This window comes from Hemiscyllium ocellatum, chromosome 27 (genome assembly GCF_020745735.1).
Source record: "Hemiscyllium ocellatum isolate sHemOce1 chromosome 27, sHemOce1.pat.X.cur, whole genome shotgun sequence".
Lineage (NCBI taxonomy): Eukaryota > Metazoa > Chordata > Chondrichthyes > Orectolobiformes > Hemiscylliidae > Hemiscyllium > Hemiscyllium ocellatum.
In genome coordinates this window covers 3,886,024-3,898,829 of record NC_083427.1, presented here as the reverse complement: position 1 = coordinate 3,898,829, position 12,806 = coordinate 3,886,024, and the positions used below count along the sequence as shown (strand labels likewise).

The window sequence follows — 12,806 nt, the reverse complement described above, 5'->3', positions numbered from 1 at the left end:
TATCCTCCATATGCCTATCCAATGCCCATTTAAATGCCCACTGCTGATCAGCTCCTGAGCCATGTGCTGTTTACTTACCAGTTTTGTCTTCTCATGCAATCTTTCATTGTTTCTCCTGTGCTAGAGTCAGTTTCCCTTCCATTTTGAGTTGGTATTGACAATCTCATTCTGTACGGTTATTTTTTACCTGATAATTCATTCTGCGTATCACGAAACATTAATTTTGCTTCACCGGTGTAAAAGGGCGACCCTCAACTGGGGACAAAGAGTCAGGAAGCTGACATGATTCAGGCAAGTGGTGGACTTTTATTCAAACAATAATCAGTTAGTGCAGGGAGAGGCCCAAGAATCTTCCCCGAACCTAGCTTCGAATGTGAGAACACGATGTGTAGCTCAGATTGGAAGAGAGATCAATGACATACGCTCATTTTTACAGTGAAAATTAGAATTTTTATACATTTCTTGTTACAACATTATTCCCTCCTCTTTTTCCCTACTACCAAAATATGTAAAATACCTGATCAACGGTGGACATCCCTATGGACAGCCCTACGTTTCCTTAGTTTTTTTTATGATTTTTAACAATTCTTATAATCGCAAGGCCTTGGGATCTTTCAATGTTGCATTCCAAAGTTACTGGCTGTTCTATTTTGGGCATGTCCCTGATCGTTTATCTCTAAGGACTGCCTGAATTCATTGTACTCTATCAAATTCCATTCCCACTTATAAAGTAAGTTGATGCTGTTATAGAAACTCAATATTAATAATACTATAATTTTTAAAATTATTTCTACTGTAAACAGTTTTTAGCTAATCAAACAAGATAAGCCAGGCATCTCTTTCATGGTTTCTCTTGGTGCTTTCATTATAAGGTTTTAAAGTTATATTGAAATCTATCTCTGTAATTATTTAACGATTCTTTAACTAGAACTTATTAATATTGTGAACAGCTTCAAACAGACAATAATTTCTGCAAGACAACTTCAGCTGTTGTTTTTGTGGTTGAATACATTCTTAACGAGACTAGCATTAATTACTTGCTGTAGTTTAGTGATTTTTCAACTTTTTCATAAGTTACAATTTCATTGTTTCTTCTGTGTTTTGTTACAAATCATTGAAATGTACATCCTTAAATATTTCTTGTTTAGATAATGCTCCCTTTTGCCTTGGAAAGGCCCCTTCTCAAAGGCACTATTGTTTTCGCTAAACTGCTGAAGCAAGCTTTTTTTCCGAAAAGTCCAGTCATTTTGTGTCTCTTAGGAACAGGTAGCTCCAACAAGAGATACCAGCAGAAAGTTGGTAATTCCCAGTCGACTATGGATGTTTGACCTTCCCGAATTCATACTTATGGTGAAGATGCTCCCACAATGGGTAGACAGTTACAGGTTATTCACCTAGCGATGAAGAAGCAGTGACATATGTAGAAATCAACAATTTGTATTTAAATAGCACCTTTCATAGAATATGCCAAGATATTCCCCAGAAATTAACATTTGACAAGGTGGAGAGGTTAGGGCCTGTCGCAAAAAAACTGTGAGCTAGACAGGGGTTTCTGGGATTACTGTAAATGAGGTTGAGAGACAGAACGTTCTAGGGAGTAAATTCCAGAGCAGACGGCCTTGGAACTGGAAACAGGAGCTTTTGGGTTATAAAACCCGGTTGGATAGACTGGGACGTTTTTCACTGGAGCGTAGAAGGCTGAGGGGTGACTTTATCGAGGTTTATAAAATCATGAGAGGTGTTGATAAGATAAATAACGAGGGTCTCTTTCATAGGGTGGGGGAAATCCATTATAAACAATTTAAAAGCAGAGCATTTTGATATTGGTGATAGGATTTGGAGTTGGGAGGTCATGTTGCAGCTGTACAGGGCATTGGTTAGGTCTCTGTTGGAATATTGCGTGCAATTCTGGTCTCTTTCCTATTGGAAAGATGTTGTAAAATTTGAAAGGGTTCAGAAAAGATTTACAAGGATGTTGCCAGGGTTGGAGGATTTGAGCTATAGGGAGAGGCTGAACAGGCTGGGGCTGTTTTCCCTGGAGGCTGAGGGGTGACCTTACAGATGTATACAATATCATGAGGGGCATGGATAGGGTAGAGATACAAAGTCCTTTCCTTGGGGTCATGGAGTCCAGAACTAGAGGGCTTAGGTTTAGGGTGAGAGGGGAAAGATAGAAAAGAGACCTAAGGGGCAACTTTTTCACGCAGAGGGTGGTGCGTGTATGGAATGAGCTGCCAGAGGAAGTGGTGGAAGCTGGTATAATTGTAACATTTCAGAGGCATCTGGATGGGTATATGAATAGGAAGGGTTTGGAGGGATATGGGCCGTGTGCTGGCAGGTGGGACTCGATTGGGTTGAGATATCTGGTCGGCATGGACGGGTTGGACCGAAGGGTCAGTTTCCGAGCTGTACATCTCTATGACTCTATGGTGGGTATCACATGGTGGGAATCGTGGAGACGTGGCTACAAAGGAATCAGGATTTTGAGCTGAATATTCAAAAAGGTGGGCAGAGGGGGTGGACTGTCTTATTAGTAAGAAATGAAATTAAATCAATAGTAAGAAACCAAGTAGGGTCAGATGGTGCAGAATCTGTGTGAGTGGACTTGAGGAATCACGAAGGTTAAATAAAAAACATAGTTGGTGTTGTGTACAGGCTTCCAAACAGTAGTCAGGAGCTAGGGCACAAGATACACCAGGAGGTCAAAAAAAAAGTGTAGGAAAGGCAAAGTTACGGTGATCGTGGGGGAATTTCAATATGCAGGTGGACTGGGAAAATCAGGCTGGTAGTGGACTGCATTTGTGGAATGTCCATGAGATGACTTCTTGGAGCAGCTTGTGGTGGAACCCACCAGGGAACAGGCAATTCGGGATTCAGTGTTGTGCAATGAGGCAGACTTGATAAGGGAGCTTGAGGTGAAGGAACCCTTGGGAGGCAGTGATCATATTATGATTGAATTTACGCTGCAATTTGACATGGGGAAGGTAGAGTCAGAGCGCTCACAGTATTACAGCTGAATAAAGGCAACAAGAGAGGCACGAGGGAGGAGCTGGATAGAATTGACTGGGAGAAGAGCCGAGCAGGAAAAACCGTGGAATGGCAGGGGTTTCCAGGAGTACTTCCGGAGACGTAGCAGAGCGTGGTACAGGGAGAAGGGCTCATGCCCCGAAACGTCGATTCTCCTGCTCCTTGGATGCTGCCTGACCTGCTGCGCTTTTCCAGCACCACATTCTCAGCTCTGATCTCCAGCATCTGCAGTCCTCACTTTGTCCTACAGGGAAGGTGAGGCGACCATAGCTGACTAGGGAAGTCAGGGATAGAATAAAAGCAAAAGAGCATATAATGTGGCGAAGGGCAGTGGGAAACCAGAGGATTAGGAACATTACAATGACCAACAGAGGGCAAAAAAAAGTTAGAAGATTGTAAGCTAGCCTGTAATATAAAGGAAGATTGGAACAGGACAAGAGAGAGGCAAAAGTGGATATTGGTCTGCTGGAAAATGACGCTGGAGAGATCGTTGTGGGGAACAAGGGAAATGGCTGAGGAACTTAATAGTTACTTTGCGTTAATCTTCATGATGGAAGACATGAGTAATATTGCAAAAATTCAAGAGAGTGAGTGGGCAGAACGGAGTATGGTGGCCATCACCAAGGAGAAAGTGTGAGAAAAACTGAATGGCCTGAAGGTGGATTAATTACCCGGACCAGATGGACCATACCCTAGAGCTCAAAGCGAGATAGCTGAAGAGATAGTGAAGACATTAGTCGTGATCTTTCAGGAATTGCTAGAGTCAGCAAGGGTCCCAGAGGACTGGAAAAATCGCTAACGTAACGGTTCTGTTTAAAAAGAGAGAGGAAGGAAAAAGACAGAAAATTACAGAGCGATTAGCTGAACCTCGGTCGTGGGTAAGATCCTGGAATCCATTGTGAAGGATGAGATTTCCGAATACTTGGAAGTGTATGGTAAAATAGAGCATGGGAGGCCATGCCTGACAAATCTGCTAGAATTCTTTGAGGAGGTAACGAGCAGGTTAGACCAAAGACAGCCAATGGATATTATCTCCCTGGACTTCATGATGGCCTTTGACAAGGTATCGCACAGGAGGCTACTGAGTAAGATAAGGGCCCATGGTATCAGAGGCAAGCTGCTAGCATGGATAGAAGCTTGGCTGCCTGGCAGAAAGCAGAGTGGGAATAACAGGGGTACTTCTTAGGATGACAAGTGGTGTTCCACAAGGGTCGGTGTTGGGACCAAAACTTTTCACTTGATATATTAACGATCTAGAAGAAGGAACTGAGGGAATTCTGACTAAGTTTGCAGATGATATAAAGATAGGTAGAGGAACAGGGAGCATTGAGGTGGTGGAGAGGCTGCAGAAGGATTTGGACAGGATAGGAGAGTGGGCAAAGAAGTGGCAGATGGAGTACAATGTGGGAAAGTGCGAGGTCATGCATTTCGGTGGGAAGAACAGAGGCATGGACTGTTTTCTAAATGGGGAGAAAATTCAGAAGTCTGAAGTGCAGAGACTCTTGGGCGTTCTAGTCCAGGATTCTCTCAAGGTAAGCTTGCAGGTTGAGTCAGTAGTTTGGAAGGCTAATGCAATGATGGCATCTATTTTGAGAGGATTTGAATATAGAAGCAGGGATGTACTTCTGAGGCTCTATACGGCTCTGGTCAGACCACAATTGGAGTATCGTGTGCAGTTTTGAGTCCCATATCTCAGGATGGATGGATTGGCCCTGGGGTGTGTTCAGAGGAGGTTCACCAGAATGGTCCCAGGAATGAAAAGCTTAATATATGAGGAACTTTTGAGGACTCTGATGAAGTTTAGACGGATGAGGGAGGATCGAGCTGAAACATACAGATTATTGATTGGCCTGGACAGAGTAGATGCTGGGAAGACGTTCCCATTGGTAGGAGAGACTAGGACCTGAAGGCATAGCCTTGGAGTAAAGGGAATACCTTTTAGAAAAGACGTAAGGAGAAATGTCTCCAGCCAGACAGTGACGAATCTATGGAATTCACTGCCTGAGAAGGCTGAGGAGGCCAGGTCTTTGACTATGTTTAAGGCTGAGATAGATAGGTTCTTGAGTATCAAGGGAATCAAGGGTTATGGAGAAAAAGTGGAAGAATGGGGTTGAGAAATTTTTCAGCCATGATTGAATGGCAGAGCAGACTGGATGGGCTGAATGGCCAAATTTCTGCTCCTCTGTCTTATGATACGAGGTTACAGCAGGGACAGTGACTGACTGGCTTGGAGAGCTGCGTGTCCTCAGTGGACAAATGGTCTTGTCTGAGTCATATTGACTCAATCATACTTTGTCATCTGTTACAATCCTTCCAAGGCCATTAGATCCTTCTGAAGGTTTGCTATCCACAGCAGAACACATTTCTCCAGATGCGCTCTAACCAGGGTTTGTTGCAGTTCTGTGCAACTCTCACTGATACCTGAAATCTTTTCCCACGGATCAGCAAACAAACCTTTCCCTTCCACATTCAGAGGAGGATGACATCCAGGTCCTGGTGGATCCAGCCAATCTGTTCAATCTTGATGTGGCGTTCCGGTCTCTCAGCCCTCGACTTCCAGGACCCTGTAGGTTTACAAAATTCCTCACCGTCAGTGCAAAATAGAAAATCAGGAGAGACCAAGATTTCTCTTGGTTCCAGGTTGCTGTGTGCAACGCCTCTCCCTCCCTGACCAGCTGCAGAACAAGGTAGCGCATGCGCCCTGCCAAAACCTGCCCCCTACAAAGATGTCGACCGCGCAGGCGCCCTGATGTCCCGCTGCCCCCAACAAAGTTGGCGGCGGTGGGGGTCCCGTGCCTGAGCAAAAAGGAGAAACACAGTAACGTCGCCCCTCGCTGCGAGGAAGGAGGGGGGGAACCAATCCGCTCTCAATTCTGCGCCACTAACCTTCACTTCGGCTTTATGAAAACTTTCTTGCCCACCTCGCTTGCTCTAACCCTTCCTCCGCCGCCCACTTCTATTGTTTTTTTCTGTCACACGTCGCCATTTCCCCACCAACTTCGTCCAGCTCCAATCACCGTCTGACAATGCGCATGCTCGGATCCCGATGTGACACTGCGCATGCCTGAGGCCAGGCCGTCCGCACACCCTGAGCCCAACCGCCCCGCGCATGCGTCCGGGGCTGAGCCAAGTTCGAATCTCATGTTCGTCCCGCTGTGAATGCTGGGTAAAACCTTGACCATTGAATGAGATTTAGATGAGATTGGATTCCCTACAGTGTGGAAACAGGCCCTTCGGCCCAACCAGTCCATACTGACCCTCTGAAGAGTAACCCACCCAGACCCATTTCCCTCTGGCTAATGCACCTAACACTATGGGCAGTTTAGCATAGTAAAAAGTGAGGTCTGCAGATGCTGGAGATCACAGCTGAACATGTGTTGCTGGTTAAAGCACAGCAGGTTAGGCAGCATCTAAGGAATAGGAAATTCGACATTTCGAGCATAAGCCCTTCATCAGGAATGAGGAGAGTTTGCCAAGCAGGCTAAGATAAAAGGTAGGGAGGAGGGACTTGGGGGAGGGGCGATGGAGATGTGATAGGTGGAAGGAGGTCAAGGTGAGGGTGATAGGCCGGAGTGGGGTGGGGGGGCGGAGAGGTCAGGAAGGAGATTGCAGGTTAGGAGGGCGGTGCTGAGTTGAGGGAACCGACTGAGACAAGGTGGGGGGAGGGGAAATGAGGAAACTGGAGAAATCTAAGTTCATTCCTTGTGGTTGGTGGGTTCCCAGGCGGAAGATGAGGCGCTCCTCCTCCAACCGTCGTGTTGTTATGTTCTGCCGGTGGAGGAGTCCAAGGACCTGCATGTCCTCGGTGGAGTGGGAGGGAGAGTTAAAGTGTTGAGCCACGGGGTGGTTGGGTTGGTTGTCCGGGCGTCCCAGAGGTGTTCTCTGAAGCGTTCCGCAAGTAAGCGGCCTGTCTTCCCAATGTAGAGGAGGCCACATCGGGTGCAGCGGATGCAATAGATGATGTGTGTGGAGGTACAGGTGAACTTGTGGCGGATATGGAAGGATCCCTTGGGGCCTTGGAGGGAAGTGAGTGAGGAGGTGTGGGCGCAAGTTTTACATTTCCTGCCGTTGCAGGGGAAGGTGCCGGGAGTGGAGGTTGGGTTGGTGAGGGGTGTGGACCTGACGAGGGAGTCACGAAGGGAGTGGTCCTTGCGGAACACTGATAGGGGAGGGGAGGGAAATATATCCCTGGTGGTGGGATCCGTTTGGAGGTGGCGGAAATGACAACATGATATGTTGTATGCGGAGGTTGGTGGGGTGGTAGGTGAGAACCAGTGGTGTTCTGTCTTGGTGGCGGTTGGAGGATCGGGGCTCAAGGGCGGAGGAGCAGGAAGTGGAGGAGATGCGGTGGAGGGCATCGTTGATCACGTCTGGGGGGAATCTGCGGTCCTTGAAGAAGGAGACCATCTGGGCTGTGCGGTGTTGGAGCATAGCCAATTCACTTGAGCTGCACGTCTTTGGACTGTGGGAGGAAACCGGAGCAGTTGGAGGAAACCCACGCGGACAAGGGGAGAACGTGTTAACTCCACACAGACAAGTCGCCCAAGGCTGGAATCGAACTTGGAACCCTGTTGCTGTGAGGTAGCCGTGGTAACGCTGAGCCACCCTGGCCCCCCCACCGCCTTTTTAACGGCCCTTCATCCCAACAGGTCCACACCAACCCTCTAAAGAGTAGCCCACTGTTGGGACAGGTCTTCTGTCCCCGTGTTCGTTTGGAGGAGAGAGACACCGGGTCTGATTAGAAGTATAAACAGGTTTAATGAGAGAGAATCGTACACAGAACAGTGAGGTGTCTAGCTCACTGGAGAAGGCACGTTCTGAAATCTTTCCAAAACCCCTGCTTGATATATTGTTCGCTAAGCTAACGCTACGTAATCACTCACACACGTGATCTCTCACAGACAAAGGCCTCCTGTGAACAGGCCTCGGCCTTGGCAGGTATCCACGAGATGGTCTGTCTCGTAAACAAGGTCTCCGAGTAAAGGCAGCCATTGTATTGGTCTGACCTTGGTAGTCCAGCTGCACAGGCAGTTTCGGTAAACAGTCCAAACAACATCTCCGTAGCGCCCCCCGATTTCCCAAGAAGTAACTACATCTCTACCCTCCCTAGGCCTATGATATATCCATCCCAACACCACCCAGACCCATTCCCTTACCTTATATTCACCCCTGACTAATGCACCCAACAGATGCTGCCAGCCCCACTGGCAGTTACCAATGGCCAATTTACCTCAACTACACATCTTTATACTGTGGGAGGAAACCAGAGCAAATCCGCATAGAGACAGGGAAAATGTGCAAACTCCACATAGACAGTCACCCAACATGGGAATTGAACCTAGGTCCCTGATGCTGTGAGGCAGCAGTGCTAGCCACCGTGCCACCCCATGGGAAAAAAAACATTTTCCATTACAAATCTTCAACATGTGACTGTGCAAACTGTTTTCTCAATCCTCAACTGCCACTTAACAGTCGAGTATTTCCACCATTTTCTGTTTTCAATTTGCTTCTGAATAGCTCAAGATTAGAGTAATTAACTTTTAATCGGATTCATTGACAAACAGAAATAGCTTCCACACACCTATCCTGCAAACCTTGATGGTGGAAATATTGAATACCAGACGCTGTGGTTACTGGCTGGGTCCAGCTGGCTTTTTTTTTTAAATCTTCAATTCTGGCTTTGCCTCAAATCTCTCCAAAACACAAAATAAAATTTCCAGATGGACATTAGAAGAATGATTTCCTCATGTGAGACACTAGAAGCAGAGCCACCATTTAAACATAAGGAGTCTTCTATTTAAGATGGCGTCTTCTTATCTTTTCGCCCTATTAAACGGTCCCGAGTATTCAGAACTCATTTCCTGGACTGTGGGGATGGCAGAGTCATTTAATTAATTTTTTTAAGGCAGGAGGTGGAAATAACCATAGAAAAGGTACAATGCAGGAAAAGGCTGTTCGGTCCGTGTGGTCAAAAAGCACGCATTCCATTCTAATTCTACCTTCCAGCACCTCGTCTGTCACCTGGCAGGTTACGGTACAAATCCAATTACCTTTTCACTGCAGAGAGAGATTTTCTACAGCGAATTCCAGGCAAACACCATCCCCCCAAGGTGGAAAGATCCTTTCCCCACGTCATGCCCTGTATACAAAGCCAACCTCATCAACATGCATCAGGAAGGAAAGAGATCTACAAAGTGAACCCACGTGCAAACCAACTGCACACCTTCAAGCAATCCAAATCCAACTGTTATTGGCTACAACGTTTACTGATGCCTAGCCAATGCTGTATCTATGTTGCGAATGCTCCTTGCATTCATTAGCTCTTAGATCTGCTCAGCAGACAGCTCAGTGGCTTCTTTCTAATTTTCCAGTCCGCGTTCATCACACAAACACACCCAGAATACTGAAGGGAACTTATGTCCTCTTGAGGTTCTGCACTTTCTTCCTCACGGTTCGACACGTTTCTTGGCTTCACACCACCTGCAGGTTTTAAAGGCTGCATCTGCTGACATTGTGGAGCATGGACACTACCAGCCATGAACACGAGCTGTGTATTAACGGCTGTGGACGGGCAGAAGGACAGTGCAGGTAGGGGAGAGATCAGCCTGGAGTTGGTGCAGACCCATCCCCGTTGTTCTCTCCCCATCCCTACAAACCTTAACTCCTACGATGATGGATGGTGGTGCCGGCTTCAAGGCCTACCCCCGTTTGGAACTTGTGTGTGTCCCCGGTCGGCTCTGACATTGGATAATGGACGTAAAGGAAACGGAGATGATTTGAAGCAATGAGCTGGCCACAATGAACGAGGGACAGCACAGGCAACAGCAAACATTTAACAAATGCCTCGAGGAACTGCAACAATTGTTCCATCCCGTCTGTCACAGAAATAAAACGGGAAAGGTGGCCCAACTCTGGCTAACGATGAGAATCAGGGACAGTAGTAGAACCAAGAAAGGGGCATACACCAATGACTACCTTCAAGGTGGCGGGGTGGAGAATAGAGAAAGCTTTTGGGGAAACAAAACTGTCTGTAAAAGTCAGAGGGTGCTCCCAATGACAGAATCAGGTGGGGTCGAGATCTAGGAATATGTGGTTTGCCATTTGGGATTGTAACGGGCAGGACATTTGTCACCCGGAGAGCGGTGGGACAGTGGAATTCTCCACCACAGAAGTTGGTTGAGGCTAAAACACAATGTTTTCAAGGAGGAGGAATATATCGTTCTTAGGGCTTAACGGGTGTGGGATGAAAGGGAGAACAGCTTACTTAGTTGGACGATCATCCGCGATCACACTGAAAGGCCGAACAGTTTCTCTCCAGTGTGAATGTGATGCTGTCCAATGAGTCAGGAATTCTACAATCCCACGCTATTGTTTGACTTTTATTGGGCCCAATACTCGGGCAGGAGTTTACCAACATCAGCAGCACCAGTCCATGAACATGGTTCAGACCGGGGTGTGATGAAGATCAAAACCTAGTCACTGCGGGTGACCGTGAACCCGCTGGTGGGTCAGCAGGTTGGTCGAACGGGTGAATCTCCTCCCGCACTCGGAGCAGGAGAACGGCTTCTCGCCGGTGTGGACTCGCTTGTGCCTCAGCAAGGTGGACGAATCAGCGAATCCCTTCCCGCACTCGGCGCAGGAGAACGGCCTCTCCCCGGTGTGGACTCGCTTGTGCCTCAGCAGGGCGGACGAATCGGCAAATCCCTTCCCGCACTCGGCGCAGGCGAACAGCTTCTCCCCGGTGTGCACCCGCTGGTGGGTCAGCAGGGTGGACAGCTGAGTGAACCCCTTCCCGCACTCGGAGCAGGTGAACGGTCTCTCCCCGGTGTGCGTGCGCTGGTGTATTTGCAGGTTGTACGACTGAATGAAGCCCTTGCCGCACTCGGAGCAGGTGAACGGCCTCTCCCCGGTGTGGACTCGCTTGTGCCTCAGCAGGGTGGACGGATCGGCGAATGCCTTCCCGCACTCGGCGCAGGCGAACGGCTTCTCCCCGGTGTGCACCTGCTGGTGGATCAGCAGGTTGTACGACTGAGTGAACCCCTTCCCGCACGTGGAGCAGGTGAACGGCTTCTCCCCGGTGTGCACCCGCTGGTGTGTCAGGAGGTGGGACGAATCAGTAAATCCTTTCCCACACACCGTGCAGGTGAACGGTCTCTCCCCGGTGTGCGTGCACTGGTGTAATTGCAGGTTGTACGACTGAATGAAGCCCTTGCCGCACTCGGAGCAGGTGAACGGCCTCTCGCCGGTGTGGACTCGCTTGTGCCTCAGCAGGTTGGACTGCTGAGTGAACCCCTTCCCGCACGTGGAGCAGGTGAACGGCCTCGCCCCGGTCTGAAGCCTCGCCTGCACACCGCGAGTGGGCCTTTGTCGATCCATGTTCAATTCCCAGCGACATTCAGGTTACCAAAGGCCGGACGGATGGGGTCAGATCCTGATGTGGCCTTCGCACTGTATCTGGCTGCAACTCCTGCACAAATCGCTTAAACAGGGGAAAAAGAAACGGAGATGAGACAGTATCCACAACCACAAAACTGCCAGGCACAAAAGGTGCATTGGAGCGGAGTCATTCTGCGGGGTTAATGCCATAGAACGGAACAGACCACAAGTGCTGCTGCTAGGATGTCTTCAGCACCACTCACGTCACTATGTGCCCACCAGCACAGCAAAACTGCCAACCCGTTGTGGGCTGGCACAAGACCCAGGCTTCAGTAGAAGCACTGGGAACAAAGGAAGTGGTAGTGGTGGTGGTGGTGGTAGAGGTCAGGGTGAAGGAGAGGGACTTTTATAAACGGCTGCATTTACTGCGAATAGGTGATGAAATTAGGACACAGACAAAAACACATCAGTGCAAAGGACAGTTGTCTGTCACAAAGGTACGATTACACGGTTGCAAGGAACACAGCACGTATATTTTGGGAACAATTCAAAAGCTCGCCAACCTGTTATCATTCATTTTATGCAAGTTTGAGCTCAAGAATAATGAAGTCTTACAGTAAGAAACTGGCAGCAGTCTGGACGGTTGTTGCTTCAATCTAAGACAGAACCGTCCTCTCAATAGTGGTGGGGGGAGGAATATTCTTACAAACGTACATTTTGTACACAAACTAAATCCTGCTCGATCTCAGTTGTAATTCACAGGTAATGCTGAGAGTCTGCACTTGTTGAATGTAGGAATGATAGTTTATCGATGTCTCTGTGCTGCACTAAGAGACTCTCCTCTGCAATCCCCTAGGATTGAGGAACTGTAGATCAAGACACCACATGCAGGTCTACATCAAGGCAGGCTGACATCCTCACAACTTGAGGGTGGACATCAGATGCTAACAGTAGTCCTGTTGCAGCCAACTGACATTAAGGAGGTGCCATCTGCAATGGGTGCAGGTTCTCAGTTCCACCTTTCATGTTCGGGACAGATATTCACTTCAGGCATGAAAGGTTGGGAGAAATCGATTGGTCAAATAAATCAGAGAACTGCTGATGCTGGAGAACACAAGCAAAAACAGAAATTGCTGAGAAATCTCAGCAGGTCTGCCCGGGTCAGTGGAAAGGAAGCTGCGTTAACATTTTGAGTCCAGTGACTCTTCATCCTAACTGTCAGCAGTGAGAAAGACTGGTGGTTGCATTAGTTGAAGAGGTTCGGTGATGGGATTGGGGTGGGAGTGAGCAGATAGGTGGAGACAGAGCACAGAGAGAGAGAGAGAGAGAGAGAGAGAGAGAGAGAGAGAGAGAGAGAAAGAGAGAGAGAGAGAGTAAACAAGGAGGAAGATAATTGATAGCAG

At 48.1% G+C, this 12,806-nt stretch overlaps 1 protein-coding gene and 1 long non-coding RNA gene across 3 annotated transcripts in view; both read right to left on the bottom strand.

The window, feature by feature from the left end:
- The window catches only part of LOC132828629 (zinc finger protein 721-like), a 53,265-nt gene that overhangs the window by 36,203 nt on the left and 4,256 nt on the right, over window positions 1-12,806 (bottom strand). The window contains exons 3-4 of the mRNA XM_060845677.1: window positions 10,508-11,506; window positions 5,700-5,823 (exon numbers count right to left, since the gene is read on the bottom strand). Coding sequence (XP_060701660.1) covers window positions 5,700-5,823; window positions 10,508-11,403 — 1,020 coding nt within the window. The 5' untranslated portion in view covers window positions 11,404-11,506. The remainder of the gene's footprint in view (window positions 1-5,699; window positions 5,824-10,507; window positions 11,507-12,806) is intronic.
- LOC132828708 (uncharacterized) lies at window positions 287-6,041 on the bottom strand. 2 transcript variants are annotated; one of them, XR_009646141.1, is made up of 3 exons: window positions 5,914-6,041; window positions 5,449-5,591; window positions 287-1,394 (listed from the first exon to the last, which is right to left on the bottom strand). It is a non-coding gene; the product is annotated as an uncharacterized LOC132828708 (long non-coding RNA). The 2 variants fall into 2 exon arrangements; XR_009646140.1 differs by having other exon boundaries at window positions 5,482-5,591.